Below are 25,205 nucleotides of genomic sequence, written 5' to 3' on the forward strand. Positions count from 1 at the left end.
TTGGCTCGTGGTAGGAGAAGGACATTTTCTTCAGACTGCAAAGCTAAACCTCTTCCACTTCACAGACATGGCTACTGCCTTTGAAGCAGATTTTTGGCCAGAAAAGAATCCTTGACTGACTCGAAACCTTTGGCTTAGGACTCTTCTACACTTTTTCATGACATCTGTCATGGCCCTATTGGCAGTTAGAAACTCATTGCTGTACTTATTATCTGAAAAAGTAGCTCATTTGTTGTCTTCTCACTGTAAAAAGAGACTGATGGAAAAAGAATCTGAAAATTATGAAAAGAGAAGGGGGATTTTCCCATCTTGGAGATCTAAGTGTAATAAATTAATACTTCTTATGCAAGGGTGAAAAAAATTGAACCTAATGGCTGGTTAAAAAAAGTGTCAGCGCAATTTAATTGGACTGGCTGAGTCATAAATCTTTTTTGTTATGGCGATGCCTGGCAGCTCTGCCATAGTCAGATTGATTTTTCTCCTTTAGCGGTAACCCCCTGCCTCTTCAGTTCACATTAGTCTGCATCAGTCAGAAATGTGGAATAAAAGTCGTTAACCCCGACGTGCCTTAGGGCTCTCTCCAAAGACAAATCTTAAACTTCTTGACTCTGTTGCTAGATATAAGGCTACCAGTTGTGGCGATGATGATGACGACAACGATGATGATAATAACAATAATGATAATTGAGCAACTGCTTGTAGTTGGATTTTGTGTTGGCAGCTCGAATCACACAATGCCTGTGCAATGGAGAGGGAAGCAGGCAATCACAGCAATGTTGGATGCCCATCTCAACCTGATCTAGACTGTCTAGAGGGGCAGAAAAATGCAGGAGTGTGACCTTGGCCAGGGGAATGGGACAAAATCCAGGATGAGTAAGGAATGCTGTGAGTTAGTGCAATCTTTGGATCACTCTTCAAAGACAAATTGTCTGACAGAGCACAGCCTTACAAGTTTAAGATTTCCTCTTCCATCGGACATCCTGGAGCAAAGCTTGGTTGCACAGGCTGCCTGCCTGCCCACAGCAATGAACTCACGCTCCTTACCCAGTTCTGCCTCCCCTCTCTGAGGCACAACTGTCTCCAGTTCAATGGTGGCCACAGAACAGCTTTCAAGTATATAAAACACAATTTCTTAAATGGTGACATGGGAGAACAATGCAAGCTGTTAGCTGGGCTATTCATTTTTCAAAGCCATTCAGTTTTTAACAGCTATAAAATACTGGGAGGGACTGGTTTTGAGTTATAATCACAGATTAATTTAGGCTAGAAGGGATCTATGAAGTCATCTGGCCCTACCCACTGCACAAAGCACAGCCAAATAGCTTGTGTTGCTCAGGGCTTATGCAGTCAAGTTATGGATATCTCCAGGGATGGTAATTCCCCTATCCCCCTGGGCCCCTGTTTCAGGGTCTTCCTAGCTTTATGGTAAAAAAAACCTCAACAGTTTTCCCTATTGTCTAATCAGAATTACCTACATTGCAACTTGCACGTGTTGCCTCTTGACCTGTCACCCTGCCCCTCTGAGATGTGTCTGCCTCCATCTTCTCTGTAATCTCCCATTGGTGGCTTCAGACAGCGATAAGATCTCCCTGTACTGTCTCTTCAGGATGAACAGTCCCAGCTCCATCCGCCTCTCCTTGTGTGTGTCCTGTGCTCCAGCCCCTGACCATCTTGGTGGCCCTGCTGGACTTGGTCCAGTAAGTCCATGTGTGTCTTGAACTGGGAAGCCTTGAACTGGACACAGCACACAGGAGGTGGCCTCACAAGCGGTAAATAGAGAGGAACAGTCACTTTCCTCAAGCTTGATGGGTATACTTTTACTAACGCAGCCCAGCATGCTGTTGGCCTTACCAAAAGGACTTATTTTGGTGTGTATCATTCACTTGCTTAATAGCTTGTGCTAAGAGTTGTAGTTTAATGCCTGTACCTAAGGGCAGAGGTAGGCAGTGGTTCTTGCCAGCTTCCTTCTTCATCTTGTCTTTTTCCTCTTTTATTCTCACTGTCACTTTGGTGACATCAGGGACATGCTGGTCTCTTCGAACTCCGTTTAGTAACAGCTGTGAATTCAATGGCAAATCCCTGGGGCTTTGGCTCCCCTTTTAGCCTTGGCCAGTGCCATGAACTGGCCTGAAGCAGACGTCTTGACTGCCCTTTCCCCTTCTCTTGCTGCGATAGTGGCCTGCATTCACACTGACGTAACTATGACATGCCCTCCTCTAGTGCCCAGGGTGTGAGGTCAACTCCTGATCAGTTCTGTCTGGGGAAGCTATTTGTACAGTTCATGGGTCTGTAAAATTAAACTGCTGGGAGGGGCCTGGGAGCCTACAACCTGGCGTCCTTTGCAGGGCAGGGAATCCCCTAGAGTGTGTGTTACCTTTCCCACTATTTATCTCTGAGATGTCAGTGGAGCTGATGCAAATATTCCTTCTGAACTGGTCTTCTAAATAAAATTTTGTCATTCCTCAGAAATCTCAAACAGGTTTCTGATAACCATTGCAAATCTGTTTTTGTTGATTTCTTTCATTTTTGCTTTGTTTTCACGTTTTGAGTGTTTCTTTAAATTGAATTTCTTTGTTTGGATAAGTTGTAAGGATGGAATATCTCAAATTCAACAATCCTATATTTATTAAAATCCCATTTTTTAAACAAAAGGTTTATTCCATTCCACAGAAATCCCAACAAACGAAAATTGTCAAAACCAGGAAGAACAGAAATCTTGGAAAGCTTCGTGACTCAATTTTTTCTCTGACTCCCTTGGGAATGGCAGGAGCGAAGGTGAGAGAGTGAGCGAGCAAGAGCACAAGGCTGATCACACGAGCTCTTTGTGCCTTTCACATTTGTTGTCAGAGTGGCTGCCTCATCATTCCCAGAAGATCCTCTCTCTTTCCATCTCTTCTGCCAATACATCAGGTTTGGAGAAGTGGGGAGTGGAGTACAACCAGAAAAAGGAGATATGAGTTGCTTGGCAGTTATACAGGTTGTTTCAGGTGGAAATGTTTTTTTTTTTTTAATATCAAAATCAACTTTGTAACACTCAACTATAGAAGTTCAGGGTCACTTACGGGGGCATTAGCACCTAACATTAAATAACTTGTTAAAGTAATCTGACTTGCAAACTGAGAGCATGCTGCATTGGATATGGCTATTTGGTAGCGTATTCTCACGTCGAAGCTCTGGATTCTCCTCCTCACTCAGTGATAAAAGCAGGCCAGCCTCCTTCCAGCACAGATTGATGCTGCAAGCAATTGCAGGTGGGAGTCCCGAGAAATGTGTGGCTGCTGAGTATAAGCAGTCCATGTGTGTGTGTGTTATCGGTGCCTACGCTGCTGCTTGGGCTCGGGCTCAGCCTCACCAGCCTGGTGTTAGTTTGCTCCTCTTCAGTGACACAAATGAGCAGCTCTCTGAATCCCCTTTGCCTGCACGGATAAACTGGAGCTCAGCTGCTTTGTAGTGTCAGGGTGGTGAAAAACAGGCAGAGCACATCAGCGAATCCGAACCTGTGTTTGATTTTCCTTGAAATGACGTGGTTGAGACCACTGAGACCAATGCAATTCCGTGTGATTTGTTTTTGCTGGAACCCCTTGAGGACGTTTTTGTAGTGGCCTTAGGAAACCTAGAGGCTATGCCATAATGTGAGTTTTTAGTGCTGGCAGCAGCTTTCCAGGATAGCAAGCATATACTCCTAAGTCTTCTCTGTCTTTTTCATGTACTTTATGTAGCCAGCAGAGTTAGCTGCTGTCCATAGCCTTGTTCTTTTTAATCTGTCAAATGCTGATTTTGAATTTCTGGTTTACTTAACAGCTTCGCTTGCTCATTCTTTAATTTTTTAGGTCACTTTTAATTTTACTTTTATTGCTATATTCAATTTTGTGAAAACTGTCTGCTTACATTCATTAGAAACCGATGTAAGTATTTGTAACTTGAGAGAGGTCTTACTGTAATCAAGGAGTGTAGTGTAACATGTTTATCCTTCATTACAATTCAGTGAGACAAAACAGGAGGAAACAATATTATACATCCGGAAGCAAGTAAGCACTAAAGGGAGAAGTGAAAAGGTCTTTTAGAAATGTGGGCAAGAACATAGTTTGCCAAAAATATTTCCGAATGTTTTGAACTGCAGGCTAGTTAAGTATGCTTCATATCAGGAGATCAAACACGAATGAACATTCTTTCAACATGAAAGAGTTTGTTTCGGCAAAAGTTCCAGGGGTGAGACACTGCCCTGACTCAAACCAGTGTGTGCCTGGAATTTCATTGCAGGTGCTCAGCAGCTTTTGTCTCCAGGTTGGTAACAACCTCAGATGACCAAAAGCAAAAGTCTACAATTAGAAATGATAGCTGTATTTTTCCATTTCCAAAGCAGCTGTTTCAGTGCTGATCCTTCATTTACGCCTTTCCAAGACCAAGTGGACAAACTGAGCATGCTCAGGTTAATAGCAGTTGTCTTTAAAAGTGCTCAGAAATGTAAAAGGCACTTCATTGTCCTGAAGCACTTCTCAGTAGGGCTCAGAAATCATGTGTCTGCTCTGTAAGCAGGTGAAAAATGGTCAGCGAGCTAATTCTGCCTGGGGAACCCTTTGACCTGGATAATGCTGCTGTGCCCTTTGCAGAGGATCATCCCTTTGGTTTTGCAAAGTGGAGATCTTTGTGATGGAGACTGTGTGGGCACAGGGAACAAAATCACTGCTCAGTGCAGCTCAACCTCTACTTTCCTGGTCCATGCAGTAATACGCAGTCATTCCTTGGTGTCTGAGCTGGGTCTGGAGCCCCAAGGACTCCACAGTATCACCTTCACAGGTGCTTTGCTTTTGTGCTAAAACTGATGGAAAATAGAGTTGCTTGAAGCTGTGCTGGAGGCAGCGGTGTTTCTTAAACCTCTGGCACCGCAAGGTTTTAGGGGGAGTCTGCTGGTGGTGGCCGGTGAGGTCTGGGCTGGTTAAGGAGGAGGGTGCCAGCACAGCTTCCCGCTGTGCCCTTCTGCTAGGGAAACAGCAGCAGGGCCAGTGTTAAAGCACAGCTTTGTGATGCTGTCGTTCCTCTGGCCGTGGAGATCATGAATGCCGCAAGGGATAGATAATGTGTGTAGGCTCACGAGTGAGGAGTGGTGAGCAAAGACCATCTAACGTGTGTAGGCTTACGAGTGAGAAGGAGTGGTGAGCAAAGACCATCTCTCTCTACTTGCCACTGCGCTAGGAAAGGAGCAACGCTGACAACGGAGGTCTACGGGAGCGTGCAAAGAACTGGAAACTGCCCTTTCTTTCGGCCCAGAATGACCTAATACAGTTTGCAAGGACATGATGCGCAAAATGAAGATCTTCTTCTGCAAGTTTGTGTTCAGACTAGAATTATTTAGTAATATCTAATTAGCTATAAGGAAGAGTTTTCTAACACAGAGAGGTCTCAAACCTGGTTTTTAGGGATCTTACTTTTTAACATATGAGTTACTGCCTGAATCCGAGTATTATATCTGAACATTTACAGTTGAGGGAGCAGCTGTGGTTGTGAGGAGTTGAGCAACTAATTGGTGAGAAAGGCATGAAAGATAGACAATAGGCTGTTATCAAACACTCGGTAACATGTTTGTATAGTACAGCACTGTTCAGAGAATGAAGCTGTTAAACAAAATGTATAATCCCTTTTCCCTGTCTTCTCTGAAAGTGATACAGATTCTCTCACCAAAATTTTGGTTTAAATACTTATAATCAGCATATCTCTTTTCTTATGAACTTTGCTCCCTGACTTCTTGCCATTTTGCATAGTGTTTTGACTATTGTGAAGTTATAATTGCTTCATTTTAGCCTTATAATCTCCTTCGCCAAATAGACTAATCTTATCTACCTGTAGAGAAAGCTTTCTGAAAGAAACATCACAAGGAAATTGGAGTCCCTTTCTTTGCCGGTATTCAGAATTCCAGCTCATGACTGCAATCACTCGTGCTAACATCCCTAATTTTCTGTGTTAGAATTAATAACTATGAAACATTTTGTTAGAATTAACAGAATGAAAATGTGAGCAAGGAGCATAAGTGAAAGGGATAGCTGGCAAGCACTAGAGAAATGGGGATATATGAAGGTGAACCTGGATGTCTAAGTCTAGCACCTAGCATCAAGAGATGGTAAAACTCTTAAAACAGAAAGAAAAACCAAAGACTGAAGAGCCATTCTGACCATTCCTGAAATGGTGGTGATCCAGCTTACGGCAGAAGCCGTTTATTATTAACCCTGTTTAAAGTGCATTTCAGTCATTGTACGTTGGTCACATCCCAGAGCACAACAATCAGATCTACTTTCACCAGTTGCCTTGCAGAAACACCTGGGTGTGAGAAATCCTGGTTCCTTTCTTCTTTTCATCTACATTCCCTTAAGAAGAAATTTGAGAACATAAACATCTCTTCTTTGAAGAGCAGTAAAAAATTCTAGTGAAAAATTGTAACCTGAGCAATGCTTATTTGGAGAGAGAGCAAAGTCTGCTGAGATGTTTTGAAAGGTTGGAACTGCTAACATATGTATCAAAGGGAGATATTTGTTACGATTCAGCAAGGGTAGGGGTAAATATGGCAATTAATCAGGGAGAAATAAAAAAGACAATAAATCAGTCTGTCAAAGGGGCTGTAGTGAAGAGTGGGAACAGCTTTATACAATGTTTGTCTAGTCGATAGCATTATTTACTATATAAATAACCATCTACGTGAACTTTTTCTTGCTTTCCACACACATTTTCCACAGCTGGCAAGTGTGTTTGTTTACGTATCTATAAACCATTCTGCAAATACTGCTTTCAAGCAGCCCATGTGTCAGAATTATAAATGCACCCTATTACAAGTTTATTTGTAAAATTATCCATACGAACCTAAAGTTATCTGTCTAGCTTTGTTGCTTACTTTTTGACAGTTATAAATGTGTAGGTAATTTTTTTTTCTCAGTACTGTTTTGGTTTTCATGGGGGTTTTCTGGGGTTTTTTTTTGGTTGGTTGGTGGTTTGGTTGGTGGTTTTTTTTTTTTCTGGTGGCAGAGGGAATAGCCAGAGTGTCATCTAGTGCACCCTACTGGCCAGATACAGCTTCACCGAGTCTGAGGTGAGGGTCTTGCTGGCTTACCACTTCAATATTCTTTTCCTGTGTTAGAAAATGCTGTTTTCATGCAGGTTTAGAGGAAGGATTTGAACCACGCTGCTTATGATTCAGGAACCGCATTACCAACAAGGCGATGGGCTGTTCAGGATACTCCTCTTTCTCTCTGTCCTTTTTTTTTTAGTAAATCCCTCTCTCCGAGTTTCTCAGTTTTTCTCTCTCTGTTTCTCTAGCCATTGTAACATACCTCACTTTCCCACTTCACCTCCCCAAATTTAAAAGACTTTCCTGTTCTTGTTCTTGGTTTATTTCCCATATTAGAGTTATATATTTGGGAATCTTGTTTAATTTTTTTAAATGACTAGTTTGCTTATGATTATAAGACCTCCCTTAAAAATAGATTTCACGAAAAAGGCCTAAAAAATTCAAATCTATTGTTAGGAAGAGGCTATTAAATTATCATAAAAATTCTTAATTGTAGATTTATTTGAATTTAAAACAAAGAAATAAGTTCTTCAAATCCAAGTTTTTGTGGCTGCTGTTCAGGGGAGACAGGGTTCAGAATCTCTGAGCCTAAGTTTTTTTGTTGGTCCAAGGGGAAAAAAAAAAAAATTCTCAAATTCCATTGCTATAAATGTGCACACTCTAACAAATTTCTTAAGCGGTCTCCAGAAAATAATATGAAAGCAGTGATGGCACTTTAATATAAACCAACTATTTTGAATGGCAAATGTCAAATACTGCTAAACTGAGATCAGTGTGTTAGTCATGTTCTCTCCAGTTAGATCATTTGCATTTAGTGTTACAGCTCTCCCATAAAGAGCGGAGGGATGCCAGGATCGTGCTTTTTTTAGTGTGGGACCAGAGCCTTTGCTGGTATGGGGCTAGTCTGTCAGTGTTATAGCGGTAGCCTAACACTGAGAGAAGCGTAAGTGGCTCAGAAACAACTTCTCCATTAAAGGTGGATGTTACTTTAGGTTTTGCAGTTAGCATCAATCCTTGCATCGCACCGGCACTCCTACCTGCTGTTTGCATAGTGGGAAATGGAACAGGGGCTGCAGAAGGTGAAAATAACAGATGTGTCCTTTGGCTGTGGTGATGCTTGGTTGGACTTTTGCCCTCTGGTCTTGAAGGCTTGTCTGTTGCTTCATGGCAGCCTAACGTACTTCACAGCATGACTGGTTTTTTTGGACACTTGAGATATGTGCATCAGTATCAAGAAAACCACAGAAGTAAATCTTTGCAAGAGTGTTATCCTTTGAACCAAAAGGGATGTTTATGAATGTCATAAATAAATAAGGAAAATTGCATATTGGAAGGATCCATAACAAACATTTAAAAAAAAGTCTTATTTTGAGTTTTTGCTGATGCTGTATGAAGTAGTCAGACTGACTTTGTGTCTTGTGAAAGTGCCTTGTTGAAGATTCTGGCCTCAAAGTAATCTTCATGGTAGAATGAATGTAAACAGTCAAAGTGTAATGATAATTCCTAAGCTGATATTTTGGTATCTGCCTTGGTAAAGACATACCTACTTCTTTTTTACATCTCAGAAAGATACAGTGATGCTCCCAAGGTGGATTAGGGAGTCCTTGATTTGATCTTTCTGCTGAATTTTACTTTGGTTAATTATTTCAATTTCATTTAATAAGATGCATTACTCTTCATTTCCTGCCCTAACATGCAATGAAGAGTTCACATGACACTGCGTAAACAGTTGTCTTTCACACTACAGGTAGATGTGTTTTTCGAGCCCTTAAAGTGGAAAGTATTATATATGTATTAAATGATATCACCTGCTCAATAAAACTTAAACCAGAATAATATCAATAATTAATAAAACTAGTAGCAAATGTTTATACTTAGCATTTTCCACTGTGTTACTTCTCATTAAAGGGATAAATGTTAGAGTGAGGAAGCTCTGCAAATAGAGAAAGGATTGTTTCCACTGGTCAAACTTGGGAGTGGCTTTTCTGATGAATAACATAAGCTAATGATCTCAATCTGGTTTTAATCCATGAGCAACAATACTGAATGATGATGTTGCTATAGCTGAGGTCACAGTTTCTCAGCTTCAGGTTGAATGTTTTTATATCCCGTGACTTTGACCAATGTTGGCAGGTATGATGGGTAAGGTGTTGCTTGTTCTCCAGGGCTGGAGATGAACTTATAAGCAACTTCTTTTGCTGTTCTCACTCTACATTGGGAGTAAGAAGGAAAAGTGAATGTATGATGGCCTAAATTTGCTTTCAGTGTTTGCCAGGATGTAACTGAAAAATATTTGTAAATTAAAAAAGGGAAAATGTCTAGTTTTGGTGGAAAGTTAGCCTGATTGCACCTTCAACAAAAATAACCTAATACATGTGGGCAAAGCACAGAACATGTGGCTACTTCTGCACAAATATATTTTAGAAGTTGTGCTAGTAATTACAATGTCAATCTTTCTGATGCCATAGTTAAGCAACTTTATTCGATGCCCTCCCCTCATATCTCATGCAGCTGTGTGCTAGAGGGCCGACCCAAACAGAACAAAATGGCACAACTTAAAATGGTAAATGTAGCTACCTATCCAGTGCCAGGGTAACACCTTAATCCTGGATGGCTTCAGTGGGTTTTCAAATCACTGCATCCAGGTTTTTTTGTTAATATGGACTCTTCCAGCATTTTAACTTAGAATTTGCCAGCCCAAGCAGTCTGAGAGGTAGCCCCCTCCGGCGAAGGCTGATAATGGCTGGATGGAAGCTGTGGTCAGTATCAGAGCAGCAAAGGAGGGCCCAGAGAGCCGTGCGAGCGTGCAGAGGTGAAGATGAGGTAAGGGAGGGAGGGTTAAACAATGAAGAGTGACAAGGCTTAAGACAACAAAGCTACATTTGATGCACTGCAGAAGTATACCGTCTTTTGATCTTATAGGCATTTTCAGTGAGATTTTTTTTATATTTCTACTACTTGCCAATCATTTTTCTGGAAAACATGGTGTTCAGTAAACCTGAAAATATCCACTACTCTTTGGGATGTCAAGTTCATTTAGTTGCAATTCAGAAATTTCAAAATGGTTTCAGCTTACAAACAGCAATTTCCTCATCATCTCACATGAAGGTGATGCAGATGTTTGAAACCTCTGTGCCTACTGCACGTATCAGAAACACTAAACATTTCATCTTGATTTCTCTTCAGTACCACCTACTTCCTGGAAAATTTGGAAGCCTTGCATTTACCACTTCAAATTCTCTGCCAAGTTTCTTTCAATTTTTATTTTTTTTTTGCTCCATTTTTGTCTCACACGTTTATTATATGGTGACAAATGCAGTTTTCTTCTGACACCACATAATAGATGTGTGAAACACACACACATGTTCTAGTAAGAGACTGCTCTTTATTTCCTGGCTCCAGTTGCAAAACATGAGTCAGGGTTAGAAAGGTTTTACCTCTGTCAGAGATGTGTAATCCACATCCTCAAACTTTCCTGGCTTTTGCTACAGGAGTGGGGAAAAATGGCAAGTCTGGTTCTTCTATTTCTATACGCAGTGTTTCCTCCTCCCCAAGCACATCTTTTCTTCATTTTATAATCGCCATTCCCTTGTACTGATTATATTTACTCACTTCAGAGATCGGTGCTATCATTAACAGGAAAAAAAATCCCTTCAGCTCCTAAAACAAGTATACCAGCACTCTGACTGCAGGAGGTACAGCGGTTTTAGAGAAAGCGTCCTTCTACTATTCTGGCTTTAATGCAAAGAAGAAACATTACTAGTCCTTTTGCTGTGAATTCCAAGCACTATTTTCTCCACGTCAAGTGATATTTGATGTTCTGCTGTATAGTTGTAGGTAATGACCAAACAGCCTCTCAGCAAGACTCCAGTGACATAACACGCCTTATTTATGTGCACCAGCTTTAAGTGTTCTGTACACTTCTGCAGTGTGTAGGGGGCCTCAGTGAAATACAAAATCAGACAGATCTTTTGTGAACTAAAGTAGAACAAGCCCCACGTTACAAGTTAAAAGAAAAACAAGCAAACAAGCAAGCAAAAAGAGAAAACTGAACACATTATCACGTCCTATGGATCCAAACAGGCTAGGAATTTCACGTGTGAGGCAGTTATTCTGCAGTTACCCATGTATGACTGAAAGCAGCAGGAACTATGGTGTTTCCATGTTAATCATAAACAGAGTTTTGTATTGAATTTTTTTTCTAAATCATTTTATCCCACAAGGTCCTAGTGGTTGAGTTGCTCCTGCAATAGAATCACAAATAACTGGGTGACATGCTGTGAAAAATTTAGAAAATGAGAAATGCGATCCCATTTTCCAAACAGAGCAGAAACAACACTAATTCCATTAGGCAAGATGGAACAGACAATTAAACTGGGCATGCTTTTAATTTTGAAGCTAACCAGATAACTGACGCCTTTTTCGAATGTAATGACTATTGAAGTGATTCCTTTAATGTGAAGCAAACCCACTGATTTTCCTTTCTAAAATTAAAGCATTTACCTTATACAAAGTATAAGAAATGTTACCTGTTGCCTCCACCATTCCTTCTAGGATTACAACAATTTCTAGCTCCTCTTTGGGCAACTGGGCTTTGGAAATCTCCCAGAAAGGACTCTGCTGGTTAATTTCATGGCTGATGATCAGTGGTGAAACCAAAAAGAGACGATCATCCCCTGTGTAATAACCTACGTTGATATCTGTCTGGTTGAGTGGTATAAATTCCCCCTCCTTTGTCTGTTTGGATTTGATCAACTTGGCTCGTATTGATGCCTCTACAATGTGTGAATTCCTAAGGTCTCCTACTCGGAACATCAGACACAGCTTTCCATCCCGCATGGAAATAACTGCGTTTGTAGAAAAAACCAAGGTTTCTGCCCTCTTCTTGGGTTGGGATATTTTCACAAACATGCAGCCAACCATGAAAGCGTTGACGATAGAACCTAAAACAGACTGCACTAAAAGCAGAATAATTCCCTCGGGACACTTGTCCGTGATGACCCGGTAACCATACCCAATGGTGGTTTCTGTCTCGATTGAGAATAAAAAGGCTGAGACAAACCCATTGAGGTTGCTGACGCATGGGGTCCACGTGCTGTCCCCTATATGATCCATATCTCCTCGCATGTAGGCAATTAGCCACCAGATCATTCCAAAGAAGAGCCAGGTCACAGTGTAAACCATGACAAAAATCAACAGGTTGAACCTCCACTTGAGATCGACTAAGGTAGTGAAGATGTCAGTCAAGTAACGGTAAGTCTCTCTGACATTCCCATGGTGGACGTTGCATTTCCCATCTTTCCTAACATACCTCTGGATTTTTCTCTTGGCAAATTCTTTGTTTATATTTTTTGGCAGATCCTCTCTAGCTTGTTTGGGCAACTTTGGCTGATGAATAGTGACAGGGCTCTCTATGTCCTGCTCCATTGAGTCTTCTTCCAGTACGTTAGCTGCCATTAAAAACAAACAAACAAGAAAAAGGCAGGCATTATTTTTCTTATTATTTCTCTAAGTCAACACACAAATTCTTCCTGTATTACTGGCATGAAATCGCTGTCAATCAATAAAATTATCATCCTTGTTCTTTGCTCACCTATTAGACGCACAACACAAAAGTCAAACGATGCCAAGCATCCTCAATTTATTGCTAAATAGAAATACTTTGAAGGAAAATTGTCTTTCTCATTTCCTATCTATCAGGTCTTCCTATCTACAGCCATATTTAAATTCTGCAAGATGTGTTCAAGCAGATCTTTCTTCCCCCCACCCTCCTTTACAGTTTAACAAATTAGGTTTCTTATGCACCAAGAAAGATCTTCTGGGAGATAGCAGATACAAATGAGGAAACGGATTCGCTTGGGGGTTTCAGTCAACAAGATGAGCACAGAAAATGAGCAATTGTGAGCTACTTTTTCTATCAATTGCATTGCTGTGGGGAAAGTATTAAATAAATATAAGGAGTTTAAAAAAAACCCAATATTTTTTAGAAAGAACCAATCCTACTCTTGTTGAAGGAAAGCAGGGCTTTACTGTAATATATACCAAGAGCAATTCAAGCACACTTCCACAGAAAATCAATGTCTCGCTGATAGTGAGACGGGGAATTGTACGTCCTTCTCCCAGTAACATAAAACATACAGTACTTCAGAACATGATTTCATTTTAATTCAGTATGCCTGTGGCCTTTAATTCAAGTGTGCCTTTTTCTCTAACTGTATGGGCCTACACAAAGTTCCCCCGCAAGGGTCTTAGAAGAATTTAAAACCCAGAAATGACAGTAACTGCCTTTTTTTTTTTTTTGTCTTCCCAGCCTTCTGAGATAAATAGCTTCATTATGTTTATGTGCAAAAAAGAAGAGTTTACTGAGGAGGAGAGTGGTTTAATCAAGTGGGTTTTGCATGATGCTGAGGACCTGGGGTAACTTTTGTCTTTTTACTGGAAACCCTTCTGCGCTCTGGGGCTTGTGCCTGCAGGAATTTCAGCTCTTGAACTCCTAATTTTCTCCCTTCTGGCTAACTGCTATCGTTCTGCCGCCAAGCTGTGAAGGGAAAAGGCTTCTGCTGTCTCTGCCTAGATGCTTGGCTCTGAATATAGTAGCACTGATGTGATGTTGTACCATCACTTTACAGAGATGCTCTTCCTGAACAGTCAGGGCATTGACCTGCGTGTTGTTGGTGCACCCTGCAATGGCCACAGTTTACATTAATGTTCTGCAGTAACTTTTGTGCAGGCTCAGGTGTGGGCTGCCCAGTCCTGCTATGGATGGTGACATTCAAGCAGAGAGCTGGGAGCAAGCAGCTTGGGTTGGGAAGCACTTAATTTCCCTGAGCTCCAGTTGCTGCTGAGTACCTCTTGCGTGGCTGGGAAATGGGGGCATAAAGCCATCAAAGCTCCTGCTTGACACAGCAGTCCCGTCTCTGGCACCCCATGGGCAGGGGTGCCTCTGCCTGGCACTGCCCTGGGCAGCAGACCCAAACCCTTTCACATGGAGGAGTTACCAGGGAAGTCTGGGCTCTTGTCCAGAGAGAGGGTTGCACAAGGGGCTGCTCTTGGTGGGTCAGTAACGGCTCGAAGACCGTTTTAGTCACTCTCTCTTAGAAACATGTGCTACACAGCAGAATATCTGTGGAGTCTCACAGCACCTGTAGCTTTTTCAAGATGTGCAGACTCATACCTGTGGAGAAAGATCACAGACCCTTGTGAAGTTTTAGGGGTGACCAGGGGAAAAAAAAAAAGGGTTGGATACTGGTTGTCTCTCCTTCTGGCCAGGTCCACTGCTGGCCAAGCCTCTGTTCAGCCCCATAGCCTTTTCTGTGTTAAAAGAAAGGCTCAAAGGCTGGCAGTAGCATGGAAACCTGAGAGCGGGTCTGTGTTTAAAGACTGTGCGTTCCATCCTGTGTCACTTTTTCAGTTTGCTGCTGCGTGGAAAGAGAGCATTATTCAGGCTGATGGTAGCGGCACCACTGGAAGTCGTGTCACAAGGCAGTCAGTTCTGAATGAACTTACCCCAGTTGGTGACAGTTTGCCTACTTGCATTATCATTAGTGCTATGTAATGTATGACGAAATAAACACAATAAAAAGGCATTGCAGGACCTTTGTGAGGCAGACTTAAGCCAAAGCCAGAAAATTTGAAGTTGAGGCTTCACACTTTATGCTTAACTCTCTATTGTGCCTAAGGAAATTTCAGTCCACAGGAGCTATCACATCACTGCAGTAACAGACCCCTCAAATACTCACAAACAGCCTACGAAGGCTCTGGCTTTTGAGGCTTTAATGCAATGTATGTTAGACTAGTAATGCTGGTTTAGTATGGTTCATTATCTTTAAGGCATTATGAATATTTTGCTTTCCCCTCCCAGTTAGACCCTGGCATGAACACAGAGACAGGGTGCAGGTGCCCCCTGTTGCCTTTGAGAACATACCTTACTTTTGCCCTTGCTATTAAAGGCAACCATGTCCTAGACCTCCCTGCCTAAGCATCTGTTACCAGAAATGGCAAAGTGTGCTAAAAACCATAACAGGTCTGGGAGGGGGGGACAGGTGCTGATTTTATTAGCGACATCAGGAGAAATCTGAAGGGACGTCCCCATCCAGGGATGCCTACCAGTCGTACCCTGCGCCCAGCTAGCCTGCTTTGCATACCGTGTTTATTTCCTATAGAAGTACTTGCTAGCAACAAAGCACCTTTTATTCTTACAACAAATTGTAGTGATGCTTTCAAAATGCTTTGTGTTGATTAAGCCCTTGTGCATCATAACCAGACTTTCCTGTCTGTTATGGTACATGAGCTGACCCACGAAGAGAATTAAGTGCCACAATTTCTCAAGCGGCCACAGGTTTTGTAGCTGGAGCAAGGAGCTGCTGTGCTCCCCAGCGCATGGTGGTGGGCTGTCACTGTGAGTGGGCTTCAGACACCTGCCCCTTCCAACATGGAAGAATTTTTCTCAGCCGTGAGACGTCGCAGCAGAGCTGACTCCCATCTGGACATGTAAGAGGGCAGCTTTGGACAGCCAGGCGCAGTGACTGCATTTAACCCGTCTCTCTCAGTATAGCGTCTTGCTAACACTCTTGCGGACATTTTAATCTCCCTGGGGGCATCTGGCCATTTTGTAAACTCTTCGGGCTCTTTCCAGTGCTGTCATTTCTCAAATATCAGGCAGTCTCTGAGAGGAAAAATTAAGGTCAAGTTTTTAGCCTTTTTCTCTTTAAGCAAGATGCTCTTTTACTATTTCTCTTACCCAATTTGTATTGTGAGACCCAACAAATACCTGTATGGGGAGGTTTCTAGATGAGAGTCACAGCCCGTCACCCTCTCCTGGCCTGAGTTCTCACTCCAGAGTGAACCTTGGGAGCAGCAATTCCTGAAATAAGTGATCCAAGGATTGTGCATCTGTGTGTTTCCATGGAAATGCTTGATGAATAAGTTTCAAACACATGGCAGGATCCCTGTTCACCACTAAGGCTGAGGAACAGCCACATATTGTCAGTGCCTTTGCCACAAAACACTTTGACTAATTATATTTTTACTTGATATCAACCCAATTAGCTTATGCTGTTTATTTCATTTAATTTTCCTTTTGGTTATATAATGGCTGTCATGGTTCCAGGAACAGAGGAGCGAATAGCATCTATCTCGCTTGAGAGCTATTTTTACTCTCTCCGCTTTTCTTCAAGACAAAAATATATACATATTATTAATCTGCACTGAAAAAAAAAAAAAAAATGTATTTCTTTTGAATGCTTCCCCCTCTCCCAGTAAACATTATGTTTGTTTGAACACAACGGCCAGGTAGCAATACCGTGCCAATTTAGGGCAATTTAGAGCATTCTGTTCAAAGTATTTGTTTCAGTGAGTCCTTTAGGCAAACGCATACAACACATATGAGATTTCTGCGACTTGTTTCATTTTCCAGCAAATAACAAGGAGTTCTCCTAAATAAGTCCCTGAATAGTTCACTGATGTTTCATCATAGCAGTATGTACTATACCAGTAAATTAAATGTGCCCAGGCCTATTCTTTAGCATGGAGGCTAAATGGAGCGGTACAGCCTACACTTGAATTATTGAACTCCTGTTGTTTTCAAAACAGGGTAGTCTCATACAATCTGCTTATTAGGAATAGTCTGTGTCCCATGCTAACACCTGAAATGTCGCCAGGAATTGTGTGTACTCAGTTCTGCACTGGTCAAAACCATGCCAGGGGCTTTTCTAGGAATTTTACCATAAAAGGAATTGGGTACCAGTGCTTGGGAACATTTTATTTTCTAGCAAAGATGCAACCAGTGTTGGTGTCCTGGTCTTGTCTATTCCAGAACAGTATTTGCAAGGCATAATCCAGTGTTTCCAAGCACATATTTTTATTTAGAGTCTGTAGAATAACATGAATCCAGTGTCAACAACAAACTATGAGCTGTATAGGAGATGCTCTCCCGACCTTCGTGGCTGCGAATGTGACATATTACTATAATCACTAAGGAATCATTTTATCATTAGCAATGTGATTTTTTTTAGACTTTGGTAGTGCTTCAAAGATCTTGTCCTGGTACTGTACAAATACAAACCAAAAGGAAGCATGTGAAGGACATACTTGTCTAATTTAAATACTCATGGCCTATTCTGATCATATACTGTATCAGAGCTGTAGGATGACCTGCCAAGTAATAAGGATTTTCAACAGAGAGTATTACAAATTATATCTGATCTTTTTGTAACAGAAAATGATATAGAGAGGTTAGTGAATGTTTCACTGTAATTTAGTAGACTAATTTTCTCTTTTGTAACATAGTTGTGAATGGTTTGCATGCAAATTTTTTAAAATTATAAATGACTTTTTGAAAATAATGAATTTTCGTAGAAACTATGATTCTATGATTCTATGAAAATTCATTATTTTCAAAAAAGTCATTTATAATCTACAAATTGTTCTCATGGGCTTTATTGCACACATACAAAAGTCGAGCAGGCATCATTTTGACTGTGATTTCTCTCTGCACGCAGGTCATTCCCCACTTTCCTGATAGGATAAGGGCAACTTTTAAGTTAAGCAGGTGTTTGCATTTGTAAGGTCCAAGCTTGTCTTTTGTGAACATTTTTCAGTATTCAGCTCTCATTTTGCTGTGATCACAAGCCTCCCTGACACTGAACTCATCTCCGGAATATTTGGCAGTACCAGGTGGGTATTTCTGTTCCCCACTGCCTCTGCGAGGTTGTTAGGCTTTGACATCAGGAGAAGGCGGCGTAGCACTGCACAGCGGAAGACATTTTCTGCAATGTTCAATACTCTGCTTTAAGTTTGGGTTCTTTCTGTTTCTTTTCTTGCCTGCGATGCAAGAAGAAGTCGTCAAAGAGAGGAAGCAGACGGGGAGCTTTTGAAATGCTTTGCCTGATCTCTGGCTGGTTTCAGTCACTGTTTCAGAGCTTTGTAAAATCTCAGGTCTGATGAGCACCGAGGGCACAGGAACAGATCTTTTCAGAATAGAGGGGGATTTGCCTATCTGATGAACTCAGTCTGTATCGCTCTCAGTGAGACCAGGTAATCCGTACTGCGAGACACTGTACATTACCACCAGATATGAGGAGAAAGAGTCTTGTTTACAGAAAAAAAAAAAAAAAAAGGAGCTTTTTATGATCAGCTAACAATTGTAAGCAGTCATTATCACAAAATGCAGATTTTCTTCTGAAAAAAGAAAGGAATTAGGAACTGCTCCTGTGCTGTCGAAATCAACGCAAGATTGTCTATTCACTTGGCTGGGAACATTGTCTAGTCCTCGTTTTGAAATGTTGAAACACTGACTTGGCAAATTTCTTCAAGAACCAAATTACTTATTTGCACGCATAGAATCATAAATATAATTTCAGAGAGAGCATGCATGTGATTTAAATTTATTTCAGCAGCAGTTTTCACTAAAAGAAATGCAAATTGAAGTATATTTATTATTAGAAAGAGGTTGGAAGGATGATACCTTGTTTTTTTCACACTACCTGCTTCATCATTGACTTCTAATCCAACTTGATAAAAATAACATTTTACTATTATCATTTCTTTTAAGCCTGTACAGCTGCAAAAAATCAGCCTGAGTAACACTTTGCCTCTATGCAGTACAAACATTTCCATTCATTTCTGATTCTTGGCCTTTTTATTATGGAGGACAGAAAATGAAGCTGATATGTGAATTTAAAAAAACATGACTCCATTTTTGGTAGTCATTTAACCTTGTAGGTTTTATCTTGGATTCTAACCAATTTTGTTACAGAATTTACAACTAAAGGTTACAGAATGCTGTTTTTACATCTGCTTTGCTAAATGTAGCTTCACGTGAAGCACAGGGAAGCCAAACAGCCTCAGCTTTGTAACGTATCTGGAGCAGTGTAAAAAGGCTGCATATTCTGAACCTGCAAAGATGTGTGGAGAAGAGAGTTGATTATCAACATCTTCTGCCTTTCGTTAGGCTGGGGATCCCAAATTGGATTATGAAACTTGTTTACTACCTGAAGTCTGAGTGCTTGGAGCCAGTGTTAATTCAGAGCCTTCTCCAGTGCAAATGCTTGGCATTGAAAATAGATTTCTGGAATGGAATTTGCTGTTACATCTCTCTGCTCCTGTCTGATTAGTCTAGTTATACATGATTTTTACCAGACTTTTGGCTTCCAGAAAAGCTTGAGCTAGAGGTTCAGAGCAGGTAAGGGTTCTCCTGAAAGCCTGTGAATCTACACAAATTAACCTATTGTTTTTGATGTCAGCATACATGCTGGCCATTGACCCCCTTATGGATGTGGTGACTGGAACCAATGTCCAGAGTTTTTCTGGGGGGCCCAGTTCAGTGCAGTCTAGATGCTATTCTTCTGAGCAGACTCAACATATGTATGGGCTATTGCTGATATCGAACATATGCTCTGGCTTGTGCCATGCTCTTATTCATTGTTATTTCCCTCAATGGTACGAGCAATCTCTGTCACAAGCTATATGTTAAATTATCAACTACTTACCCTTTATGGCAGATGGTCTATCACCCTTGTCTAGTGCTCACTACCTCCTCATGCTCAACCTCCCAACTTTTGTTCTCTTGCTCTCATCAGAAAGGCAAAAGCAAATATGTTTTCACCTTAAGCAGGTAATGAATAAGAAAGTCTGAGAATGACAAACCTGTAGAGCTACAAAAGGGAGACAAATAGGTGTCCCATGCAATTTCAGAGAATATTGAACAATGGAGACTAAGCTCAAGATGATGGGGGGAGCAGTAGTTAGTCTGAAAATCATGGCCTACCAATGGAAGACTAGACAACGGAGGACTACCAGTAAGGCAGAATGAAGATTCCTGGCCATGATAAGTGTGCAAGACTGGCATTAAAATCAGAGTGTCTTGCATGCAGTTGCTCATAGCAATGCACAAGGAAGTCGGAGAGGTACTCCATCTCTTTTGAAAAAAATCAGACCTCACTCTCCTTTGCTATAGTGTTCTTGTCCTATCCACAACCAAAGCAGAAAACAGCCTCCTCAGAAGCAGTATTTCTTCTGAGGTGAGAAAGTTAGAAAGGATGCATTTTTTGCACATGGAAAATGCATACTGTTGTCACTGCTGCTGCAAGCAGTGGAGCAAGATCAGTGGCAGAGACAGCCCAGATGTCCCACCCTGAGTCGTGCCACCTGGCAACATCTGACCTTGGCTCATGTCTAGTGCTTCCATGTGGGAAAACTACTGACAACTGCTGTAGTAGGGATAATAGAGATCATTAATGATTCACAATTCTGACAGGCCTTAATAGCTGCAAATACTGGCCACATGTTTTCTTTCTGATGCCTCTGCATCAGATGTATATCTTCCCGAGTTGCTGTAACATGTCATTGTCTGATGTGCCCCCTGAGAGATTTCTTTTTGCAGTTGCTCAACTCCGGCTATTTCTGCCAGTTACTATCATGTGTACTAATGACAAAATTTTTACTTGTCAGTTGCACTATTTATTCAGAGATTTACTAAGAACTCAACTTTTCATCTCTGTGGGGTGTACCAGGAAAAGGAGAAAGCATGTAGGGAGTACACTGACCTGAGTGTTATCAGTTTTAGACTGTTTGTGTTTACAAGCTCTAACTGCTAGAAATAAAAATAAATAAATAAATTTAAAACCTGTTCAAAATCATAGAATATTTTGGGTCAGAAGTGACCTCTAAAGATCTCTTGACCAAGCCCCTGATCAACACAGGACCAACTTCAAAGTTAAATGACGTTTCTCAGGGCCAAGGATGGGAGTTTCCACAGCCTCTCTTGGCCCTGTCCCAGTGCTGCACCTCTTGCATTTGGGACTTTTTTCTTTTTTTTTTCTTCTTTATATCCTATTGGAATTTCCCTCACTGCAGCTTGTGCCTATTGTTCCTTGTTTTTCCCTGTGCACTTCTGAGAAGAATATGACTTTATCTTCTCTGCAGCTTCTCTTTTGCATCTCAGCTATTGATTTACAGCTCACCCTTCCAGGGAATTTGTGTGAGGACTGGTTAAATCCTGGTTTCTCCACATATTTTCCTTACCGATTACATAGAAAAAGAGTATTCTTAAATTTTGTGAGAAGAGATAGGGACAATCAGTTCCTTCTTCTCATTATTTTTTCCCATTAAAATTTTCCCAGCTGAAAACTCTGGAAACAATAATTAGCTATCAGCTGAACATTTCGTATAGATAATCCTGACTCATTTCATTCTGCACCTGTAATGTCAGTGGTATCTGGGGAGTGCTCCTGGTTGTTTCTGGAAGCTGAAGTGTAAATTGGAGCTTGGCTGCCCTGTCCAATGCTGATTATCTGTACTACTAACTGTTAGCAAGCTACCTCTCTTGGCTTTGGCCCATGCAATATATGGAAATGGTTTGGGAGACAGTATGTGCCAGGGACTGCTCCCATTAGACAGCATGGATGAGTTTGCATCAGGTTTGGCTCCTTTCACTCTCATCTACCAACACCGTCCCAGCAGGCTTTGCTCCCTCAGACATGTCCACAGGCCCTCATGCCACCTGTGCGTCAAGCAACGTATGACCTTGGTCTGCAACACAGACCTCATGTTATTTCAGACAATTTGATGTGGGAAAAAAAAAAAAGAAAATCACTGTCAATATACTAATTATGCCTTAAACCCAAGATGCGTAAAGTCCACACAAGACTCAGGACCAAGTGCTCTGCAGCATGGGATGGACATCCTGTACCACTTGCTCTCAAGGTGGTGCAACAATTCCTGGCCTGGTTTTATTTAGCATTGTAGATGTAGTCAGATTGGTGATGGGCCTGGTGCATATTCCAGTATGTGAAAAGCGTAGAAATGAAGGCAGGCAGCTGTTGCCCTTGTCAAAATCTATCTGTCCAATTAGGTCACTAGAGAGGTGAGAAATAGACCCTCACAGGAGTTGATACCAACCAGTTTTCCCACTTTCATGTTGGCAGGAGAAGCCATTCCTTCTCTCTCCTTGATGTTTTCTATCCCAACTCTATTCCTGTCCTTTTTACCTCCCCTTCCTGAAGTAAGGGTGGCTTTACATGAATCTTCGTCCTTGAGATAGCCAAATACAATTTTTGCCTGCGTTGCTGAATAACCTTGAGACAGCTTTGTGCCTGACTATTCATAGAGCTCCTTGGGCAGGTGTTGGAACCATCTTGACTGCTGCACAGACACACTCTGACAGCTTGCTTTACTTTGATCAATGAACTATCATAAATATAAGGCTTTGGAAGAATGGAGGAGAATATTTTTGTCAGAAAGGAGGGACTTGATTCGATCAATATGCTGTACCAGTCGACTGGAGCCAATAACTTATGTAATGAATTAAGCCTGCAGACCAAGCACAAGAACTTCTAGTACTTTCCTACAGAAATGGGCAGAAGACACTATATATTGATATGGATCTTGCACATGATCAGTTTAGGGTTAGGGGATCTGAGATGACTTTGAGAGTGTTTACTTTTTTCTTTCAAAATATCACCTACACTAAGTAAACTTTCCCTAGGTTGAGATGATCGTTCACTGGTGAAATCACCTGGCCTTGGTGCTGAGTAGCGTGTGTGTGTGCTACGATGCGAAGTAGCACACGGACATACACGCACACAACCGACTGCTACGTTGCAGCTGATTGTGCCCACCAGCAGCTTCTTAGTGAAGTAAGGCTTTGGGAGAACAGCTTGAATGCCATTGGTAAAGAAGAGGTGTTTGAGCTAGAAAGAACTGTCACTTGCTATGTCCACTTTTTCAAGAAATACGGGCTACAGAGAACAGAGCGACTTTGAAGTACAGATATCTGATTCCTCCTACCTCCCAATTCTTGAAAGAAGAATGAAAAAATGTCACAAACTTCCTTCCTTAAATTTTATTTCTCCCCCTCACCCAGTTTACATCCAGCTGCACCCCAAACAGGCTGTCCCCAGGTCACAGACATTGCCTAAGAATATTGGTTTTCCTTCTGCTATCATAGTTGCATAAAGTTACAGAAGGGGCCAGAAAGACTGGGAAAATTGATATAACCAAGAAGTTTCCTTTTTTTTTTTTTTTTTAATCTGGTAATGGGGATTTCTTTCTTGATAACTTCTTTGCAGTCAAAGGATTTTGGTGGCTTTTTCTTCTAGGCAATGCATTTCAGAAAAGCAAGATGCTCCTCCCTTACAAAAAACAGGTAGTATTTTAACTTTTTTGCACACTTGAGAAGAAAAATTACTCATTTTTTTTCTCATAGCTGCTGGTGAAATAACATTTCTGTACTTGCTGCTGTCTCTTGTGGTGGTGGCTTAGTGGACGTATATCTGTGAGTGACATTGTTCATTTGGCCTAACATACAAAACCGAACTCTTGCATCAAAACATTGCCTCACAAATAACATTGTCTCAGAGACCACGCAGTTACGCCTCTTACAATTACTTAGTTTATCTGAACAGCTGCCGCGTTCTTTCCATCCCCCTCCTCTTCCATTTCTTACTGCAGTTGATACCAGGATTCTGGAGGCTTTCTTTAAGCTAAATAATTAGGCTATCACTAGCTTCATCCCCTTTCCCCGCCAAAAGAAGTCACAGTGAAATAGAAAGACCTAGTTTCTTGCTACTGACTTCCCATTTCTACTTTGTGCAGTTTATAGACTACAGAGAAAAAAAAAATAAATGAGAAATAAGGCTGGAAATGACATTTAAAAAGACATTAAGAAAAAGAAATTTTTAAAAAAACTCCATGATTTCAGCTGGGTCAATGTCTTGTTTCAGGTTGTGGTATTTTGGTAACCTCGAAATGGAAAGTGCAGAATAGTACTATAGCCATGTTTCCTAAGGAAATGAGCCTTATCCATCACTCTGTCTGGCCTCCCCCCAATTACTTTTGAAACTTTGGCTGGTATTTAGGCTTAGATTTCTTTCAGATCTTCAGTTAGATTCTGAAAGGTAGGCGTAGCAGCATTTGACAGTGTGTGGAGGTCTCAGAAATACTAAATTCCTACCAGTGTCATGAAAACAGACTGAGTTAACCACACTATCAGATGCCAAGGAATCTACATAAGAGGGAGCTACAAGAAATGTTTCTTTTTCATGAGTGCTGCTGCTCCCAAAGCTACAGTCAAATATTTTTTCAAATAGGTATTCCACTCAATGTCTCTGTGAAGTATCTAAAAAAAAAAAAAATTGCTCCTGCTTTGTGTGGAGCCTGAAGGGTTGTGTGCTTTTATTTTCAGGCAGTGAGAGTGCAGCCACAGGCTGGATCTGCCTGATGCTCATATTCGATAGAAGGACTTCCACATTCAACAACAGGTTTTTTCAGGTCAGAGTTTCTGGCTTTGTCTACAAAGTGAATTAAGTACGAGAAAATAAAACTAACTTTTTTTTTTTTTTAATAAATTGTTTAGCTGAATCAGAACAAAAGATTGAATGAACATATGTTTGGTTTCAATCCAGATTTTTTTCTTACCTTTGTTTAATGTAAATGAAAATCATATACCCTTTCTGGAATAAGCATCAGCTATACAGGATTTTATGCCCATCTACATGTGAATTTCTTAAAAGATGTATTCAGGCAGGTACAATGTCAGACCCAACATGACTGAAAATATAAGTCAAAACTACAAAAAATGTTTCCATGTCAACAAATAGCAACTTTTTGTCTTGAAATAAACAATTAAATGGTGTCTAAACTACCATTTACTATGTTATTTGAGTTAAGCTACAGAATAAAGTAAATAGGTCTATAAACTTGTTTGAAAAAAAGAATCAAAGGAGTTGCTGTGAAATTGCTATAATTGCTTTAATTGCTATTATCCTTTCCTATAGGGAAATAGGTAGCAAAAAAGAATTGTAAGCACTAAAACATTTTGTAAATTGGATTCAATTTGACCAACAGGATTTTCCAAAATATTTTATGAAGGAGAGACATTTAATTTCAGACTTTCAAAAATGTGGTATTTTGTCCATGAAATACTGAAGTCTAGGAGCTTTTAGCACCAGTTTCAGAATTCAAATTTTCACTCCTTTTTCACAGTAAAATTTTACCCAGGTTTAGGAAACAGCATTGTTCAAAAGGATTAAATAACCTCAAAGTGGAGGGATTATATGAAAGACTTTGTAATGCCTATTTTGAGTGAGGTGAGGGTTTTCTGTTTCTTACTTTGTTAAAAAGTATCTAAACATCTTTTTTCTTTGCTCTTAAT

The 25,205-nt window shown here is 40.8% G+C and overlaps 1 protein-coding gene across 2 annotated transcripts in view; it reads right to left on the reverse strand.

The window, feature by feature from the left end:
* KCNJ6 (potassium inwardly rectifying channel subfamily J member 6) overlaps nucleotides 1-25,205 on the reverse strand; it is a 170,523-nt gene that overhangs the window by 31,514 nt on the left and 113,804 nt on the right. For both annotated transcript variants that reach the window (XM_054813407.1, XM_054813406.1), the window contains one exon: nucleotides 11,584-12,504. In XM_054813407.1, the coding sequence (XP_054669382.1) occupies nucleotides 11,584-12,481 (898 nt within the window). In that variant the 5' untranslated portion in view covers nucleotides 12,482-12,504. The remainder of the gene's footprint in view (nucleotides 1-11,583; nucleotides 12,505-25,205) is intronic.

The sequence above is a fragment of the Grus americana genome, chromosome 1, assembly GCF_028858705.1.
Source record: "Grus americana isolate bGruAme1 chromosome 1, bGruAme1.mat, whole genome shotgun sequence".
NCBI classification, from domain to species: Eukaryota; Metazoa; Chordata; class Aves; order Gruiformes; family Gruidae; genus Grus; species Grus americana.